A 22,074-nucleotide genomic window follows, 5' to 3' on the forward strand; every position below is an offset into this window, starting at 1 on the left:
CTTCGTAATGTTCCACAAAAAGATGTATTTATTCAACAAGTTAACCAAGTAGTGAATAACATAAAGAAACGCGACTTCCAAAATTGAATACGCATGACAGTTCAGCTTTACGAGAACTTCAGGGAATAAGGACATTATTATACAGAGGGGAGATAAAGGAGATACAGTGGTAATACTAGATAAACATGATTATATTAATAAGTTAGATTCAGTTGTGTCAGATACCTCCACTTATCGTGAAGTAGACCCAGCACTGTTTACCTATTTGGACAATCAACACAATAAAACGTTAACCACGTATCGAAAAAACGACTACATCACTATGGTTCAGTTAACGGAATTGAAGTCCAGAACATACAATATCCCTGCACTTTTCTGTCAGGTAAAATTACGCAAGACTGGATTTCCTATTCGACCCATCGTTTCCTACAAGAACTCTGCATTTTCATCCTTAGCCACACATGTATATAACATTATAAAACCCTTTAGACAGGTAATACAATTTGGGATTAAGAACTACGATACATTATTTAATAAGCTTAAAGACTGTAGACTCGCGACAATAACAATTTATTCTCATTAGATGTAACCTCGTTATATACGAATGTAAACGTTGAATACACATTACATATCATTTGGGATATGTCAAATAAAAACTGGACACCGATTAATTATACGAAGCTACCTATTAAGGAAATTTTTCACTTTATTAAACCGTTAGTTGAGGCTAATACATCACCTTTCGAGACAAGGTGTACAAACAAATTTTTTGATTACCAATGGGTTTAAGCCTGAGTGGATTAATGTCAGAGATCTATCTCTCAACGATTGAGCAGATACATTTGACACTTTTTCGACCCCGTATCACATACTATGGGAGGTATTTAGACGATGTTCTAGTTATTACCGATAGTAGTACTATCCAAGACATTTTACATTCAATAATATTCATTCTAGACTCAAATTTACATTGGAAAGGGAGGATACGGATACAAAGTCATTAAACTTTCTAAATTTCACGCTTACCGGGATTCGAATAAAATACAATTTAGCATCTATCGAAAACCTACAAACACCGGTATGCTTCTACATTATAATAGCTATCACCAGTTCACCTACAAAAGATCGATTATCTTTAATCAATTTCTTAATGCCTATAAACATTCAACGACGGAATCTGCTTTGGACTCAGAAATACAAATATTAACTAGCAGATTCTTAAACAGGAGTTATTCCATGGCCACAGTGAACCGAATTAGGGTACAGGCTAAGGGTAGGATACAAAATACTACACCAACCAACAATAGTAATATCAAAAAATACTTTATTTCTGTCCCCTATGTTGAACAGTGGCACAAACAGCTTAATAGATTCTTTAAAGATATCGAATTTAAAATTGTGGCCAGGCCAATACGGAAGTTACACACTATACTGAACAATCGCTCGGTTCTTTCCGCGTTCGCAACACAAATTAATGATCTAATATACAACATTTCTTGCGGTGATTGCGACTCGTCTTATCAGGGTTCGACGCGGTTTTCTCTTAATATTCGTGTAAATCAACACGAAGCCTCAGTTCGTGCTTCTCGTTGAGCACCGTCAGAATTAGCCTTCCATGCCATTAACGAAAAACATACTTTTTTATTTAACGAGGCCAAAATACTTAATGTTCAACGTAATTATACGCGACTATTGATTGCAGAAACCATAGAAATAAAATTACACGAGAATTCTGTTAATTTTCGGCAGCCATATTTGATCTCCGATGCGTGGACCTTTTCGCGCATGCGCGAAGACAAATAATCACTATTTAAGTTTCAGGTTTAACCCGATTCGATAATTTTCATTCCTGTGATCACGACATACGGTCAAAAAGCGTTGTAGCTTCAGGAAGGAAAATCGTTTTGAATATTTTCGCTAGATTCTTTTAATTGCGTTAGTTTGATTTTTAATTGTTTTGAATTGTGTTAAATTGATTATTTAATTATTTATATTTTACTCTAATGTACCGGTAAGTTGTCGATTTTTTCGGTTTTTCCGTTTTAATTTCTGGAGGGTATCATACGGAAGTGTTCTACGTACTATATTGAGGTAAACTCCTCTTATTATTTTACTAATATTATTATCAACGTAGAACATATTGAGTATTACAGCTCTGATTCATACTATCTAAAAGGAATCATGTATGAATAATTAATTACCAAGAGGTTGTCATTAAAGATATTGATGTAAAGAATGTAGTTTTTTTTTAATGAATCTTCCATCAGGATAATTTTAAGCTGCAACTGGGAAGTATTACAAACATAAGAACATATTACAAACCTTCTCATTTTGATTCAGATCTGGAGAATTAGGTGAAGTTTGAAAATCTTGGGAATGTTCCTCAAATCATTCAGATATAATTTTTTTACCGTTGGTAATTCTGTTGTCCTCTTGAAAGAATCTATATTAAATGGTGTCAAATGAAGCATTCCAAGGTGAAGTTGATCCAATACGACAGAAAGATTTTCATCGGAGGTACCAGTAGGAAGACTGATTTGTCTTACTGGTACGGAATGTACTAGTAGGACATATCCTTTGCCATAAGAGCACCTCCAGCCGTTACAGGTCGACACCGGACAGTCAATGCATGGCTTCCTGAGACTCACATTTTTACCCTACTACTTGTGCAGAAAAGGGTATCATGAAATAGTTGTTCCACATTTTTGCCTATCCATTCCTTCAAATTAACCAGCCATGATATTCTTTTTTTTCCTCTTACCGTTAATTCTTCCAGTCAGAATGATTAGTGGCACTGCATATTCTTTCTCATTATGTGATGAAAAAAAGAATTTTTTAGTTTCTTGATTAGACAAAGAAAATTCCTTTTTCTACTGACTGAGAAAATTACATCTCAACACTTCCACAATTGTAACTTTAAGTTGTTCATGGAATGAGGAATATCCTTATATAAATGTAAATATGAAATGCCTCAAATTTCATAATTATTGCTTCCCCCCCTTGTATACCATATTAAATTTTTAGTACATGAGAAGAGTACTTTTCTTCTCTTCTTTGTCCATTGCACATAGCTTCTGCTTAGAGTTCTAACAGCATTTTGGTTTATAAAGCACGATCTCGCACTCATTCCTAATTCGAACACCATACGGAAACAGTTTGCTTTTTAATCCTGTGGGAACGGGCAAAAATGATGAAGGATTTAACTTTTTATATTTATATTACCATAATCTATCCCTTGCTTTTTATTTTTCCCGTTACCTTGGAACCACAAAGGCTGTTGTTTTTATTTCTTTATTCCTTTAAACAGGGGGTCCTCACTTCCCTTCCAAGGCCCACATGCTACCTGCTGTATAATATATTATTTCTATTAATTTTATCTTGTTTATTAATCAGAAGATCCAAGTACTGAGGACTTTAATTTATTATTTTTCTCTTTATACTAGCTTCCCTAGCTTGGATGGTTCATACTACTAGTTACAGCTCTGAGGTGTCAGTCTATTAAGACGAAACAAGGAATACTAACATAACAAGAATTTATTTACCATTTGTACAACAATTATTTACACACTCTAAATTATTCATGATATAAAAATTTTTATCAACACAGTAATTATTATTATAAATGAAATGGTGTCCTCCCTTAATCACTCTCCTTAAACAATTCAAAAACTTCCACTAGGTTCTCAATACAAAATCTTAAATATTTTCTATCCTATACACTTTTATATGGTCATATATATGTATATATCCTTTCCAACATATACTGAATAACTCCAGTAATTTTTCACTCTCTCTTACATATTCTAAACAGGAAATTTCTACCGAATACAATTCGCTCTGTTAATAGCAATTAGACAATTCATGATACAAACTCTGTTAGTTTTAACACATTTCTTTAAATTTCTACCAGTACCTCTACTCACAGATGAGTAACGTACTCACTATATTTCTATTATATCCTATTCATATCCTTACAATATAGTAGTCATCACGTTACAATACTTCTCAAACTGTCCTATCCATTTCTTTCCCATGGATTTATTTATAACACGGTTCTCGTTAGTAAAATCCACTAAACTGACTTACTTGATCTCTTCCCATTCTACCTGGAAGAGTAGTTGATTTCCGATCCTTCACAGGTGCCTCCACTCTGATTTCTTCTGCTGATCCGCTAGACGTACGGCTCTTTTCTGCTTCCACGTCGATCTTCCCACACTCAGGACTTTCTCCAGATCATTCTGCCTTTCGCTATTACCTTCACCCACTAAACTTTCATGATTGGACTTTCCGTACGCGTTTCCCGCATTCCCTAAATTTCTTTCCGCCACTCTCACGCGCCTCTCCTTGGGATTCTCCTCCGGATCCTTTCCTTTCAGATTTCGCGACTGTGACTCTTGGGCTCTCATCTCCTCTCTGCATCACCTTTTTGTTTCCCTTCACTCCCTTATTTTTCGTCCAATCATTTGGTAGTCCTCCCTCACTATCTTCTTTTTCATTCGTTTTCTACTTATTCCATTGTTTTTAACCAGACTCTGGTAGGTCAAGCTCCCTTCTTTGTGATGAGAGTATCCGGCGCTACATCATCACTTTTATCTGGGATGCCCGCTACCACTTACCTCTTCCGTCACGCTTCCTTTCGAAAAAACACTGCCCCTGAAATTGTCGAGAGTGCCTTCCGTGTTGGCTCGTTTATATTTGGTTACGATCCCCGAACACGGTGTGCTCTCTTATCTGGGGTCTTCACTTTGGATGGAGTCCGACACCGTTCTAGGGTGTGGGCGTTCTTTTGCCCCCTACTACTGTAAGTTGGCCAGAGCCCTACATTCTGTAAACAGGAACTGCATCAGACTGGCCTTCCCATTGTACTACCGTTCGACCAGTCCCCCTCGTGCTGCTATGCTAATCCAGTCCCTATTGAAATGTACACAACACAAGCAAATTCTGCTGAGTGCTTGTCTGTTTTTAAACATTAGCTATTTATCAAAAAAATGATAAATTTTAATATCCTAATATTTTTGTAAGAATGGTTCTTACAATCCTACCTCAATTCCTTTATGCATTACTGATCTGGTCTTTCGGCCCTTCAGCCTAACATGTCTGTCCAATATATATATATATATATTTATCAGATAGTTAAATGTCTGATCTCTGCGCCAATAAAGTACTGTTTGAACTGTCGTCTCGGTCCTCTACATCCTATTTTGTCAATACGTGTGGACATCAGCTGTACGAACAAATCGAACCAGTGCCTTTTAGTGTTGTTCGTTGGCAGTGTAAAGCGATTCTGCGTTTTATAACTCTGATCACTGGCCAAAGTGACTTCCTTAACATCTGGGACTTTCTTCAGACGCGAACTTGAACCAAGACTACCAGCGCCACTTCGTCTAGTCTACACTCTCCAGAATAAAGAGATTTGATTTTTCATTCATAAAAAACTTCGCCAAGCCAAGAGCTACCTTCTTCCATCTTGATCCGATTGTCTGGATTCACCTCGTGAATCCAGACAATCGGATTGATATTAGGGAATTGATATGAGTGATATGAGTGAATTGATAATCGGGTTATATGAGTGAATTTAAAATACTTTTTCAAAAAAAGTATTTTAAATTCACTCATATCAACCTTTTAATTTTGCATACTTCTTATCTCCAGTTTCAGTGAGCCACATTCACCTATTCTATATTTCATTATTCTAATTTAAATTATGTGAACTCCTGTAGTTTAGATGTACCACGCTATTGCTCTTACTTCATTGAAGCAGTAAATCATTATATATGTGAAATTAACTTTTCTGTTATTTGCGCCAGAATAGAAAGAATGCAACGGACTATCTTCGAACCGCAAGGAGACTCCTTCTTGCGGTTCTGATTTTTGACGCAATTCTTCCTTTTTATAGTTGGATTCTCGCTTCGTCTTCCACTTATTGTATGATTTTGAGACGGTTGCGTTTGACACAGAGGATTACCTTTGTTTTTTTCAATTGTGGCTTTTCTAAATACGCTTCCGATAATACCTTTCTGAAAATCTCAATCACTTGTCTTCCGTGATCTACCTGATCTAATAACAAATCCCAAGAAATCGTAGAGTATTTACCTGATACTAAAAACTTACCTGGTGGCAATTTAAATTTTCCTCGTAATTACCTGTTGACGCCAATTGAGAAACGTTGCTGATTTTTTGACCAGTGTGTGTGTGTGTGTGTGTGTGTGTGTGTTATGTTTGCAGTTAAATGAATGGAAGACTAATTTATTTCCAAATGTAAAGGATTACAACTTACTCAATAGCATTTCCTTGAGTATTTCAATGAGGCAGTCTCTTGTGTCTGGGTTTTCGTTGAGTTCTTCTAATGCCACCTTGTAGTCTTCTTTGGTGACAACCTGATCATCATCGTGCCTGTTGATGATCTCTCTACCATTTGCTGAACTGGGTGTCTGTGGGCAGATGTCTGAGACGGAGAGGAAAAAACAATAAAGATCAGTAATACAGCCAAGGACAGTCAGTAATGATAATTCGCTATAACTAGAAAATATCACTGCTGTTATGCACAAAAATACCTCTGTTTATCTGGATATGTAGATTAATGCACTCTTTTATAATAATATTAAGATAAATTTTTCCTCGTCAGTGACCATTAGCAGTTATTCCACATAATATTAATATCTACAGTATACGCAGTTGTTTTCAATTCGTTCTCTCTCTCTCTCTCTCTCTCCCTATCACGAATTGGATGTTTTTCAAATGAAATTAATTAATTAAATTATTTTTATTGATAAATTAATAAACTGTTTTCTCAGATGAATTAATATACAATACAGTACAAGATTTCTTTCCCATAACAAATACTTAGAAAATAACAGAAAGAAAAGTATCAAAAATAAATTCATAACTATATCTGCAATAAGGCCTCTGAGGTTGGGGTTACTCATACCACCATAAATCCGCCATTGCCGAGCACTATTGGGAAAAACAACACCAGATCTCCCCCGACAACGCTGTCATCCTTGACCGGGCGCATAGATTCTGGGACCGCAAGTGGCTGGAAAGTCTGTGGATTGGATCCTCTGGTAACCATAGTATAAACAGAGACAGGGGAGTTAGGCTTCACCCCCTTTTTGAGGCGGTGGTTTTGACAAGAGATAAACGTTTTAATTTTCCACGTGTCCAGACCACTTCCGGTTCTGGTACAAGTGAAAGGAATGCTGAGTATGCGCCTGGTCATCCACGTGTGCCGTGAACCTGGTATTTAAGGATGTGTCGTTTAAGTCTCACTATTACTGAGGAAGGAGGAAGACACCTCCGAAAGCTCTAATAGTGTTTTTTATCGTCTTTTTATCGCTTTTATATTTATATTTTAATGCATTTTAACTTATTTACTTATTTTATTTTTGTTATAGTTTAGTTTTTTGTAAATAATTAAGTTTTTTGTATATATTATTTTACAGTCTTTTCTATCATTTTATTTTTATTTTATTTCATTATTCAATCAGTCATAAACGGTTGGTGTGTGTGTATAAAATTGGTAATAAATTCATAAATTCAATTTCTATAAATTCATTTGGGTCAATAAGTTTTTTATTAAAAGTTTTAGCTTGTGGATAGAATAACCAATTATAATTTTAAGGTTTGATCTATTTTTTTAAATTTTTTATTTTACATTATACTATTCTCTTATTTATTTCTTCGTCTTCTGCTGTCCTCTCTCCTGGGGGGGGGGGGATGACGGTGTGTGTGTGTGTGTGTGCACGCTTGCTCGCACGGGGTTCTTTTGAATGGATCAAAACCCTTTTTGGCCATTTAGTGCGGGACTCTTGAGGTTGGCCATGGTTCATGCTTAGTTGTGGCCCACTTCTCCGTGGTGTAGATGGACACTGGGCTGGCTTTCCAGGTGATCGCCTGCCTGGTGACAAAGCGGCCAGAAACAAATAAACAACAACACACACACTGCACGGACATAACATTAGATTTCTAGCTGTTACAGTGCTCTGTAACAATCACAGTGTACAAAGACGGAGTCGCACTTTCGTTCAGGTGCCATCTTACATAAGATACCATACATGTCTACATGGTTGCAAGAAGGGCCCATGGTGTCCTATGGCTGATTTATCGAACAATTGCTAGTAGAGATAAGGACGTTGTAATCCCATTATATAAGGTTATTGTTAAATCATATTTGGAATACTGTGTTCAAGTATGGAGACCGCACCTAAAGAAAGACATTGTTCTTCTTGAAAGGGTCTAAAGACGGGTAACTGGGTATGTCTGCCAGAGGCAAAGGTTGATAACGTAGAGCGGATATCATCTTTTAAAGACACAAAAGGTGATGTTGTTGTACACGTTGGCACTACTGATATTAGGAGAATGAGACCGATGGAATTACTTAACAAGTACAGGTCACTGTTGACAAAAAGCCGTGAATTAGGGTTGAATTTGAAAGTGTCTGCAATTCTGCCCAGACACGATAGGAGGGATTATATGATGCGAGCCTTGTCCATCAATTCGGCCTTGGAAAGATTGTGCAAGGCTCAAGGGGTAGAAATTTGCTCAGCGTGGTCTGTACTTGTTAACAGGAGAGACTGCTTTTACAGGGATGGGATACACTTAAATAGAAAGGGTGCAAGAATATTTGCTGATGCTGTTGAGGCAGTGTTAAGTGGGTCGGAAAACTGCTAGTTGGGGGGGAGATACAAGGACTAATAGATTAACAGTAGCCACTGGCAGAGGTGAAAGTGATTTTTGCACTGCTTCTATTGGAATGAGCCGCAGCCAGGAAAATAAGATGCAGGATATTTCAGAGACTGCTGGGAGCCATTGCGGTACAAGTAAACACATGGGTTGTGTTAGGGTAGCTAAGAAAAAAAACAGGTGCATGTATACTTGCGTGTACCCCAATGCTAGGAGTTTAGTAAATAAATTTCATGAATTTGAGGTATTGCTCAAAACATCAAAGGCAGATATTGTTGGGATATCAGAGACGTGGTGTCACACAGATATAAGGAATGCAGAACTGGAATTTGGAGAGTACAATGTCTACAGAAGGGATAGACAGGATAGGAAGGGAGGGAGGAGGGGTTATGCTATTAGTTAAGAAACACATAAAATCCAAGGAAGTGAAGCCAGTCGACATTGCTGGACAGTGCAGTGTCGAGTCAGTTTGGTGCGACATAAGTATTGGGAGATCAAAATTGAGAGTAGGAGTGTGATATAGGCCTAATGACTCTGAGGAGTATAATAAGACACCGTAGAGGGAAATAGAGTGGGTAAGTAAATCAGAGAGTCTTATAATGGTGGAATTTAATTTCCCAGATATTGACTGAAATTTGTGGGTTGGTCACTCACACATTAGCAAGGCTTTTGTGGATTTATTAGATGATTGTTTTCTACATCAGCATGTTCGGGAGGCAACTAGAGGGAGTAATACTCTTGATTTGATTATCAGTATTCTTCATGCATTAAGAATCTGGAGATAAAGGAACCACTAGGTGGCAGTGATCACAATGTGGTGAAGTGTGTTTTACTCGAAAAGGTAACTACCATCAGGGGTAAAGGATAGGGCGTTTGCTTTCGTAAAGGCGACTACGGTGGACTGAGACAGTATTTAAATTCTATACAGTGGGACCAACTGATGACGTTACCAACAGAAAATTCAAAATGGGAAGCATTCAAAGAATTTATCTTGGAAGCTACTAGGCTTTACATACTAAATAAGAAATGTTGTTCAAGGTTTAGGCCTACGTGGATGTCAGATGAACTAATGAGACATATGGCAGAGACGAAAAATGCATGGGATACTTACAAATTAACACATGACACAGAAGCCTATGATAGATATAAGTTGATCTGTAACCAAGTCACAAAGGATATTAGGCAGGCAAAGGCAGATTATGAGAAATCCTTGGCAAACGATGCAAAGAAAAACAGCAAAGAGTTCGTTACTTATGTAAACACTAGAAGCAAGGGATAAAACTGATTGGTACACAGGATATTGATGGTTCAACTGTTGATTATCCTGCCCCCGTGGTTAACACACTAAATGAGTATTTTGCGTCTACATTCATCCATGAGGAGTTATTCAGGAAGGGTAACGGCAGAGGTGAGTTAAACTCTGGCAGTGAGCTAGATGAATTTATAATAACTGAGAGGAAAGTGGAGGAGAAATTGTTGAAGATAAACATAAAAAAGGCAACCGGGGTGGATGGGATCTATCCTGTTATATTAAAGGAGGCAGCAAAGGAACTAAGCAAACCCTTAGCCATAATTATGAGAGCTTCTTTGGACTCAGGGGAGGTACCCATGGACTGGAGTTGTGCAAATGTGACCCCAATCCACAAACGAGGATCAAACGGAGATACATGTAATTACAGACCTGTTAGTTTAACTTCTGTTCCAGGGAAATTAATGGAGACACTGGTTAAAGAAGCACTGCAGGATCATCCAGACAAGACTTCAGTTATATCTCGGACACAGCATGGGTTTGTTAATGGGAAGTCTTCTCTGACTAATTTGAATGGATACTATGATGTGATCACAAAGGAACTGGATGCAAGGAATAACTTTGATATTATATATTTGGATCTCAGAAAGGCTTTTGATACTGTTGCACATGTAAGACTGATGAACAAATTGGGGCAGTGTTGCATTTGAGGCAAATTGCTGCTATGGATAAATAGATGGTTGAGGAAGAGAAGACAGAGAGTGGTAATCAATGGACACTTCTCATCGTGGACTGATGTTATTAGTGGAGTCCCTCAGGGTTCAGTGTTGGGTCCATTGTTGTTTTCTGTATTTATAAATGATATTGATGATGGTATATTAAGCTTAATGTCCAAGTTTGCAGACGACACGAAGGATGGCGAGGTTGCTAAAGACACTAATGACAGTACGCTGCTGTAACAGCATCTAGAAAAGTTGAGCAGATGGGCTGAGAGGTGGCAAATGAAATTTAACATTGAAAAATGTAAAGAACTACGTATGGGAAGCAGTAACCCCAGAGCAACGTATCAACTCTGTGATACTACATTGACAATGGTAGAGAATGAAAAGGACCTGGGGGTAATTGTGCAGGCAGATATGAAGTTCTCTGAGCTGTGCAGGCGGGCTGCAAGAGTAGCTCATGGTGTCTTGTCAATAATATACTGTACAGGAATTTTTCTAGCAGGTATAAGGAGGTGATTATTCCCTTGTATCAGGCAATATCAGGCCACACCTTGAGTACTGTATGCAGGTCCGGAGGCCTCATTTTAAGAAGGATGTAGAGGTGCTGGAACGAGTACAGAGAAGGGCAACAAGATTAGCGAATGGAACAAAGGGTTGCTCTTACGAAGAAAGGCTTACGTTTTGCAAATTACAATGTCTGGAGATTAGGCTCCGGCGAGGTGATCTGATTGAAGTGTACGAAGCCTTTAATGGTTTGAGCATGTGCAATGCTGATGGAATTCTTCCTCTTTCTCAGAATAATCACCTGAGAGGGCAAAAATTAAGATTGAGGAAAGACAGATGTAGGATAGATGTGCGAAAATTTGCCTTTAGCCAGCGGATAGTTGGTTGGTGGAACAGACTTTCATCCTTTGTTGTGGAAGTTGATAGTCTAAATAAATTTAAGACTCAACTGGATAGGTATTTTGAACGAATGGAGGGGTGAAATGGGAGCGGATTTTTTTTTTTTTTTTTTGGCTGATGCTGTATAAGCTTGCTTTCTTTGCATCATATGCCTGTACTAATGCTAATGCTAACTCGCCTGGTGAGATCAGAAAAAGGGCGTCCATATGAGGAAAGACTTTTAATATGTGGGTTGCAGAGCTTGGAAACTTAATTGCAGTGTTTACGGCTCTGAGAGGAACAAGCAAAATGAATGAGGATGAAATTTTCACGGTACTACAAAGACAGTGGGTTATAAATGATTCTAGAACTAAGGACCATAATTTTAAGTTACGGGGGTGTTGTTTAGCCTGGATTGCAGGAAGTTTTATTTTCGCCAGCGAGTCAGAGGCAGGTAAGAGGCTGATAGTTTGGGGAAATTCAAAGGTCGCCTAAGGGAGGAGAAAAATGCAGAGGTTGTCTATTTCCTTTTCTCTTATTAATTTTTATTATTATTAATTTTTAAATTTTTTTCTTCTTCTTCTTCTTCTTATTATTATTATTAATTTGTTTTTATTATTTTTTATTTTATTTTATTTATTTTTCCTTATTTTATTTTATTATTTATTTCTTTTTTTTTGGCTGGTAAGCCGTAGCCTTACCAGCCAAATAAAATAAATCGCCATGTGGCCATTATCAATACTAATACTAATATTAATACTAATCTCTTACCAAAACGTAACCAGCATTTCCTTTAACTCCCGTAAAGTCCATGGTTGAGACGCCGCAGATTGGAGTTGCTGTTCGAAAACAAACCACAGATGCGCGTTGGGATTGATGTCTGGGGAATTCCAGAGCAATACCTACCTGGAAGTCTTCCTCATGTTCTGCAAACCAGTCTCGAACAATCCGGGCGGAGTGGCATGGCGGATTATCCTACTGAAAGACGGCACCGCCAGAGGTCGAAGACCGTTACCGTGAATTGTTGTAATTTAAGTTTTTATGAGCATTAACAACTAAGGCCATATTGCTCCGGGGATATGCGGTTATCATTCCCTGACCTTTCCGCATCCTCCGTATTTGGTGGTCACGGACTCGAAACCCGGTCTAATCAAGAAGCGTGTGCTGCGCACTGCTGCTCCTGCCCACCTGGCTACGGAGGCGCCTGTTGCCGTGAAAGGGCGTGCCTGATCAGCAGTGATGTTAAGGTAGAGTGTATAGTTATTGACGATATTGCCGAGCCAGAGTTCATATGAAGTGTATAGTGTGTTCAGAGTCTAACGGTACCAGGGGTTTCCCCCTTCTCCGCATAGTATACATTGTGGTGTGATACAGAACACTGTAGAGGCCAGAGGTTTAAAAGTGTATGGATATTGTGGTATGAAATGTTTGTTACCGTTATTCATCTGGTATTTTAGCAGTTGGGTCCCTAATAGAAATTGGGTCAGGCCGAATGAGATATAAGTTATGCGGGGTAGAGTTAAAACATTTTTGAGTGTGGGGCTTGTGTACTTTTGACATGGGTCAAACACTAGTCGTTAGATAGCTAGAGAGGGAATGGAGACTGAAGACTGGGGGGTGAGAGACAGAAATATGTGGTCAGTAGTGAAGATAACCCCAAAAGTCGGTGAGGAAGGCCCATGTCTCACCAGGCGAAGATAGGGAGTGGCAGGGGGAGAAATAGTACAGAGTAACCATCCCCCTGCCAAGTTAAGGGATGGAAAGTGAATCGGGTGAGGGTACCCAATTCATATCGCTAATGATGATGTTGTCTCGTCCGTGTGAGTGGTCAAGTTCAGATTATGGCTCCAGTTTAAGCCAGTGGTCAAATCCAGGTTAAGTTAACAATTAGCTGTTCTTCAGATTGTAGCTCTTAGGTTTTTGTTTGGTTGAGGCATCTAAGGATCTTTATTCTGGATGACGAGTCGTTGGTTTGTAGGAAAATTCTTACTGATGTTGTGGGTGGGCCCTTCTAGTAAAAAGATCCTGCGCAAACGGCGCTAAGGCGTTATAATTGTCCTCGCTCTCCAAGAGATATCGTTCTTGGTTTATTGGCAAGAAACGTATTCTGGTTATTAAGAGGCAACTGAGGTCTTCGTATAGTTGGCAGTGGTGTATGCGGTTCTCCCACGTCTCTGGCTGTCCACAGTGGCAGTCTGCGCAGGTAGCACAGTGGTATCGTCACCGTCCTCCCCAAATGATTTTAAGCGGGATTCGAACCCCGGCCTTTTCCACAACGGGTGGAAAAGGCCGGGGTTCGAATCCCGTCGATGATCCGAGTAACTTTAATGGGCTTTTTTTACTCCGTGGCTGAGTTAGTCGGTCTCAGGCGTAGATAGCAAGGTTTTTCCTTCAGAAACTGGGGTTTTACATCCAGCAAACAGGCAAATCGACCAGAGAACACACGCAATTTACAGACACAAATATGGATCAAATATTTACAAATATTTGTAAAGACACAAATATTTATGTATTAAATTACCAGTAACCGTTTTTAGGTGATTAATAGAATCTCTTAAAGTACCGTATAAGAATTAGACTAATGGGAGAAATAGCATGAAAGCTTAAAGTTTGTTATTGACTGATCTGCTTTGTTAAATGATTTTAAGCGGAATAGGATTAAACCTGATTAAAAATTTGGTTAAAATTAATAAATTTTACCTTCTTTTACTATCACACCACCCCCTTAGTATTAAAATATCTGTCGTCATAATCAGATCCAAAATGCCATAAAATACTTTTCTTCACATGGACGATCTACTAACAGAACAAAGAAGTTTATTTCTAGATTGCTAGACAATATCCCTTACAACTAATTCATCACGTAATTTCCGTTGCCGAACAGAGAATTAATAATCCACAAAACACAAACCGTGATAACAAACAAAATCAAGTGTTGTCCTTCCTTACCACTATAGACTCGCGCGACAACTTCGTCAAATATTTGCCAACACCGATATAACTCTTATCATTTTATTCGTATAATAAATTAGGATCTATGTTTAACGCCTATAAATAAACACACCATTACCCTATATGCGACATCAGTAATATTGTTTATCTGATTAAATGTCAACGCATGCTACTTTGGGAGCACATCGGCAAAATACGGTACAATAAGGACTTCCAACACACGCGCATACTACCACTATAATAGTTTCAAAACTGATCACGCCAGCACTGGACTTACTCAACAAGTTCACCTCCATAACCACAACCCTCTAATCGATTCAGCCTTTCCTTTTATTACTTTAAACTCCCATTACAAAATCTTTCAATATGAAACACAAGTTATAGAATGGTGTCGCCATTATACACTGGTGTGCAAAATTTAAGGACCAGTCAGGTTTTCATCTGTAGCTTCTAATAGGAGTGGCCTGGAAATGGGAAAAGCATACAAAAAGGAACCTCGTGAGGTACAGAAATGATGAAGGGAACAACACCCACACAACAACGGAAACAAAACGGTACAGAGGGGCTTTATTCAAAAATGGCAACATAGCACTGGCTGCCATGATACAGATGCATCACTGCCAAAGATGGAACAAAGGAAAGAGGTGGTTCTCAGTACGAGATATTATTATTATTATTATTATTATTATTATTATTATTATTATTATTAAAATCAGTTTATTTCCCAAGAAACCTTGGGTCATCCCGGGACGGTTCTGTGCCAGAAGGGTGTGAATATTTACAGACTAAGGTGCGAGGAACACAACGTACAATAAACAAGAGTACATGCGTGCTCGACTCGAGACTTTACAAGATTAAATATACAAAATATACACTAATATACAAAATATATGATTGCATAAAGACAAAAAGTCTTTGTCATATACAAATAGGCTAGTTTAAAAAAAAAAAAAACAGTCAGTCATGTACAGGAGCAGGTGAGGATTATAGATTCATTATATGGTAGCAGTTCTTGAGGATTTCCTTCCTGCATGGCTTGTCTTCACAGAACCTATCAGGGTGGATCCTAAATTTATTGAAGATCCGAAGACAATTGGCTGAAAACATGTTCCTCAGGGAATCAATTCTTGACAACGTAAGACGCAGAGGGAGACAGGAGTCGGGGTGCTCCCCTCTTGCCCTCCTCGGGCCAGAGATTAATGCGGATACCGATGGAGCATCAATTCGCCCCGTTATAAGCCGTACAAGCGTGAGGACATTTTTTGTCATGATGATATGTCTCCAGGGATTGGTGCCCAGATTTGCTTGTAGAATAGATCTGGAGATATTTAGGGGGGTAGCCTACCACCCTGTTCATCCATCTAAGCAACCAGTACTCTACACTGAGATACCTGTGAAGGTATGAGGCAGACGCAGACGACCAAATTTCCGAAGCATAGAGAGGAATCGGCGTAATACACCTCAGGATGTGCCGAACAAGCAGCGCTGGCTGATGCACACCAACGAGCTCTTGACGCACTGCTCAAAGAGCAGCGTACGTCTTCTTCCTCATCTTGGCAAAGTGAGGCTGAAATGTGAGCCCAACATCCCAGGTGAGCCCAAGATCAGTATGAGAGGTCACCTTTTGCACCGGTTCCCCACTAACAAAGATTTTGATATCATTTTTGACTTTCTTCTTGGTTATCGTCAGTTGTGCTGATTTGGAAGGGCTCAGATGCAGCCCAATTGTGGCAAGATAACTTTCCAAGCTCAATGTCGGCCTAGAAGCTTGTTGGTTGATATCATGAATCTGATGATTATGATCTGAGCTCACGTAGAACTTCAGATCGTCGGTATAGGAGAGAAATTTCGGATTCTGAGCAAGGAAAGGCTCCAAAACTGCTGCAAACAGGATAGCTGACAGTACGCTTCCTTGTGGAATGCCTCTCTTGAGACGTCAATAGTTACTTGAAAGTCATTGTGGGTCACAGACAGATGTCTAAGAAGTAAAATAGACTTCAAAATTTGAAGTAAGTTATCTCCCCGTCCGAAGTAGTGTTTCAGAATGGTAAAAAGAACTGGGAGGTGTATTTTGTCATAAGCCGAGGTGCATCCTGTCATACGGCCATCCCTAATGTCGTTGCAAGCTTTTCACAGCCTGTCCATACTTAGAACAATGTTGTTAATAAGTTCTTGTGGATACTGAGCTCCGTTAGTCAGTGTTACTCTTGTTCTTCAGATGGGAAAGGCAGCGATCTTAAACGAATTTGACAAAGGCTGAATTGTAATGGCCAAACAAGTGGATCAGATAATATACGAAACGGCACAGCTGGTGGGATGCTCACGATCAGCCGTGGTTATTACCTACCGCAAGTGGTCCAGGGAGGGAAAACCGACGAACTGCCGGCGAGGTGTTGGACGACCACCGCTCATCGTTGCTCAAGAGGATCGAAGGTTCTCCCGGATGGTACGTGGCAACAGAAGGGCAACTGTGGCCCAACTCGCCGGTAATTGGAATGCTGGTAACGGGAGTAATGTGCCACAACACACAGTACATCGAATCCTGCTGAAAATGGGGCTGCGTAGCCACATCAAAAGCGGACCTTGTTTCCTGTTGCACCATGTGGGCGGCCGGGTACGTCCACATGGGGAAGTGATGGAGCCTGGATGCACTGTGGGACGAAAAAAAAAGCCAGTGGCGGTGGTGTTATGCTTTGGGCGATGTTCTGCTGGGATACACTAGGTCCAGTCATCCATGTGCCAGGCACTTTTACATCTACAACCTATCGGATGGTCAGCGAGTCTGTGCAAGCCCGGGTATAGTATAGTTTTCTTGATTTGTGTTCCTCTAAGAAAGTTCTCTAAAGTATGGATTATTAAATGTTTCCCCATAGTGTCATATACTGATGGATAGCTAAGAGGATGCCTGAATATATGATCGACTTTAAACATGTAAGGAATGAACAGGTAATTATTATTTTTACGTTTTAAGTTTACTACTACATGCAGTAGTTATCCAGTTACTTACAAGACTAAAAATCATAAGAATGGTCTGATGTATACTGGCCAATAGTAAAGCACTAAACTAGCAAGTACTCATGGCACTGAGTAGGGTTAATACCCGAGGGAGATAACCCTCCTGAAGCAGATATCTAAGAATAAAGACAAGAGGATTAAGTGTAGACCCCCGAGTAGTATCTTTGTAAACTTCACAAACAGCGAAATTCTACTTTAAGTGAAATTTAACCGTACCATAGAGGCAGGTGTAGAAGCGAGTTGAAATTAAAGTATGCAATCTGAAAGGGACACCAGCTCTAAAATGACACAGGAATGCGTTATCTGTCACCAGAACCCTGAGCCCATCTTTAAATGCTGTACATGTAGCCGTAATTTTTCTACAGCCTGCCTAGATCTATCATTTAAAAAGTTAAATAAAGAAAGGCGACTAAAATGGTCTTGTGATTTTTGTCGTGACAGCGCGAGAACTAACACAAAACCAGATCTGACAACTAAAAAAATGACCTCTGGCGAAGAGACAGAAAGTCCAGTTACCCAGGAAAATCAGGAAAGTGTAGGAATTACACCCGGAGACATCTCTCAAAGGGAAAATCTGACCACATCAGAAAACTCTATACGGAATTCAGATAAAGGCAATGGCGATAAGAGTGGCCAAGTGATCTATGGAGAGTTGATAAACGCGCTTACGGACGCCCTCGCTAATCACGTTACTCAACTGACACAGCAGTATTTACGTCCTTTGGCTCAGGATCGGGTTAAACCTACCTCCACTTCTCATATATACGTTTTGAGTCAGAGAACAAAGACATCGAATCTAAAAGTACGACTTCTTGCGTAAATATTGTACAAAGCGATTTGTACAATATTTGACTGTTGTATTTAATGGAGGGCGCTCTCCCCCCAGAATGTACCGAAAGCGCCCTCAAAGTCAATAAAACCAACCATCATGTACAGCGAACAGCGCTGTTCGCAGCTGCTTTGGAACCTTTTCTAGCAAATTTCCAAAACATGATATCGTACGCTGACGATCTGAAGCTCTGCATTCATTCAGATCAGCCAGAGCAAGCGCTCTCTGTCCAAAGAGCTGCAACAAAACAAATCTCTCAGATAAGCCCATTCCTTCGGTACATTGGTCTTGAGCTAAATGCCGAAAAATCTGTCCAGATGACGTTTACAAAGAGGAGACGAATAAATCCAATGCACATCTCTATAAATGGATACGAAATTAAACTTGTAAATTGTCACAAGGACCTAGGTCTGGTCTGGGATTCGAACCTGTCTTTTCAGGAGCACTTCAAGGAAGCAAGAAACAAATTCTTCGCAGCCTTTTGGTCTGCTCGACAGGAATTGGCTGGTCACGGCAATAATAAACTAATAACTAAGTTGTCCGAAATTATGCAGTACCGGTGGCAATCTACACATCAGAAATCTGGTCCTCTGCCCCTTCCACCTATCTGCGACAGTTCTTGGGGACTGAGTATTGGCTTCTGCGATTCCTCAATAGGACTTCAGGATATCCCCTTACTATCTTTAGGGGTATACTACATTCGCTGCATTGAATGATCCCTTGGAAACAAATCATCACCGCTCGCAACATAATTACCCTCTCCAAACTTATTTCAGGTAGACTGGATGCTCTAACATCGATAGCCTTATCATCCTGCCCATGAAGAACAGCAGAATAACTAACCGGCAGACATCTTTGATCAGACCTGCCCTCAACCAGATCAGTTCGCTCAGTCATATGTTCCCAGCAAACACGTTTGGACTCCCCATAGACCTGAATATCAACCCTGAGAAGATTTGCGTCGACAAAGCCTATAGATCAAAGGTTTTAGCTGATACCTAGGCAGTCCTGCAATTTTAGATCTTTCATCGCCTTACGTGGCTACTGTGTTGGAGGATGATATGCGCTCCTTTTCTATGTGACAGCCTGTAGCATCTTCCCGGCATCTGCGCTCCTTCTCCTGTTAGCCTGCAGTATCTTCTCGGAATCTACCTCCTTCTCTTGATCCTGAGAGCCTGTAGCATCTTCCCGGCATCCCTGCACTCTTCTTGGACAGAGGCTGAACGTATTTAAAGTAATATGCAGGACCTAATCTGTCTTAACTTCTGTAATTAATTATTGACTTGATCTCTGTATATTTTATTTTAGCCAAACTTGATATTGTATTCACTTTTATAATTCTATTACCCTCCTAGCATTTTATTGCTGTCAAATGGTATATGTAACATTTCTTTACCTGATTAAATAAATAATATCTTAATTTTCGGAGACTACGACCGCCTAATTGACCGACTGAGAAAACTTGGGCTTGAAAACAATGATATCAACTTTATTACAACTCTCTACTGGAATCAAACAGCCCGGCTTCGCTATGACAACGATCTGACAGGCCCAATTCCAATAAAAAAAGGCGTCCGGCAAGGCTGTCCATTATCTCCTATTCTTTTTAACATCTATTCGGAAATGATCTTTGACCAAACACTGGCTGACAAGAACATCGGCATAAACGTTAACGGACACTACATCAATAACTTAAGATATGCCGATGACACAGCACTAATAGCGGATTCAGAACAAGATTTACAGACCATCTTGAACGAAGTGGACATAGAAAGCCAAGCATGGGGGCTACGAATCAACAAAAAGAAAACAAAGGTGATGAAGGTCAGCAGGACTGCAAGCAAAATCACGATCAAACTAAACAACGAAAAATTAGAGCAAATACACCGCTTCAAGTATCTCGGAGTGCTCATTGATGACCAGCTGAACCATGAGGCCGAAATCAAAAGCAGAATTGAACAAGCCAGACAGGCATTCACCAAATGGAGAACCCTCCTCACCGACAGAAGCTTGAACATCGTGCTCAAATTACGCACATTGAAATGCTACATCTGGCCAATACTGCTCTACGGTGTAGAAACCTGGACTCTAACATCAGCCACTACAAAAAAGCTCCAGGCCTTCGAAATGTGGCTCTACCGAAGAATGCTGAAAATTCCGTGGACAGCCAAGATAACCAACGCACAGGTCCTGCAGGACATGCACACGGAACGGGACCTGCTCAAAACCATCATCAGCAGGAAATGCAAATACCTGGGTCACATCGCTAGGAACCAACAAAAATATCACCTACTACCACTCATCCTGGAGGGAAAGATCGAAGGCAAGAAACGCCCAGGCAGACCGAAAATGGCATGGCTAGATAACATCAACACCTGGTTTCACATGACAACAGCACAAATTCTACACGCAGCGCTAGACAGAGAACAATATCAAAACGAATTCGCAAACGCCATTCGGCAGCATTAAAGAAGAAGAAGAATTTGCGGAGCTCTCCTGAGGCAGCCTTTCAGTAAGATGGAATCGGTCTTCATTGAATAGCTGTGAAGATTATGATGCTTTGTGCAGTTTTGTTGTATCGAGTGAGTCCGATTTGCAGAATTTTCTAGTTGTGCAGCCACGGCCGAGATAACGTCATCTGATTAGGCTGTGGAGATAACTTCATTCAGGTTAGTTGTGAGGGAGTCGTCAAGTACGACAATCCAAAGGAGAAGCCGCAGTATCGAGCCTTGGGGACAGCTGCTGTGAACCAGGAGGTTGGCTCTGCAGTATAGTGCATTGACATGTATTTCTCAGGCTGTGAAGTAGCTTATGATGGTGCACAATGGAACTATGACCTCTCTATCCCTACAGGTAAATCAATAAATTGTTCGATAAATCATCAATAGGACACTATGAAAAATATTAATTAAATATCCCGAATATCTTTGCTATCTCTGACCCGAGCATTCTATGTCTATATTCTGTTTCACTGAAATTCTCCGATTAATTTTCTTACAAAGAGAAAGATTTTTTATTATGTACGGACTGTTCTTGGCCAACCAACATATGATATGGTCGTGAGACTCCAGAAAGATTTTATCTTCATAGCCCGTAGCAGACAACACCTGAGGTTTGCACATAGATGCAAAGCTAACTGGATTATACCGAAAGGGTTTCGCTACAAACAACCGTTTCCTAATGAGCGTATGGGACGTGCCTGTCGGAACTTCGGCTTCAGAACTCTGCGCATATGGATCGGCTGCCTCCATCGTGACATACAACGTGCTTCAGCGAGCAAAGCAGCCCTACTTGCCGACCTTAAGGCTCTGATTCCCGATCCTATTTACACCAAGGTAATCAATACTTTATGCTACCAGGCCGTCAGAGAATCAGATCGTTATTGTGCCCGACAGAAACGTAAGTTCAATACTTTAATCAATGAATCCCATCAATTTCGGCGCCAGCGTAATACCCCTCTCACAAATTGCACGGATTTCGTATTGAACCTAAGCAGCAAGCAGTTATCTGCAGAACAAATAAACTTATTGACCCTTGGCATGACATTTGCCGTTCTTCCAAAGCACCCACCGATCACCGACATCGCCTTGGGTGTGGAAGCAAGCTTATCACGCCTCCCAGAAGATGTAGCCAACGCAATCCGCTTAAAGATTGCGGCAGTTCTACACCATGCCCGCCTCGTCTCTTCAAACCTCAGCCGTATACAGATTTCTACCCTCAAGGCACTGAAACGGGATTCATCC

At 39.9% G+C, this 22,074-nt stretch overlaps 1 protein-coding gene across 1 annotated transcript in view; it reads right to left on the reverse strand.

The window, feature by feature from the left end:
• The window catches only part of LOC150077690 (clavesin-1-like), an 80,782-nt gene that overhangs the window by 53,141 nt on the left and 5,567 nt on the right, over positions 1-22,074 (reverse strand). Inside the window, exon 2 of the mRNA XM_090384716.1 lies at positions 6,278-6,445. Within this exon, the coding sequence (XP_090240842.1) occupies positions 6,278-6,445 (168 nt within the window). The remainder of the gene's footprint in view (positions 1-6,277; positions 6,446-22,074) is intronic.

This window comes from Mastigoproctus giganteus, chromosome 11 (genome assembly GCF_048544385.1).
Source record: "Mastigoproctus giganteus isolate SK-2022 chromosome 11, ASM4854438v1, whole genome shotgun sequence".
Classification (NCBI taxonomy): domain Eukaryota; kingdom Metazoa; phylum Arthropoda; class Arachnida; order Uropygi; family Thelyphonidae; genus Mastigoproctus; species Mastigoproctus giganteus.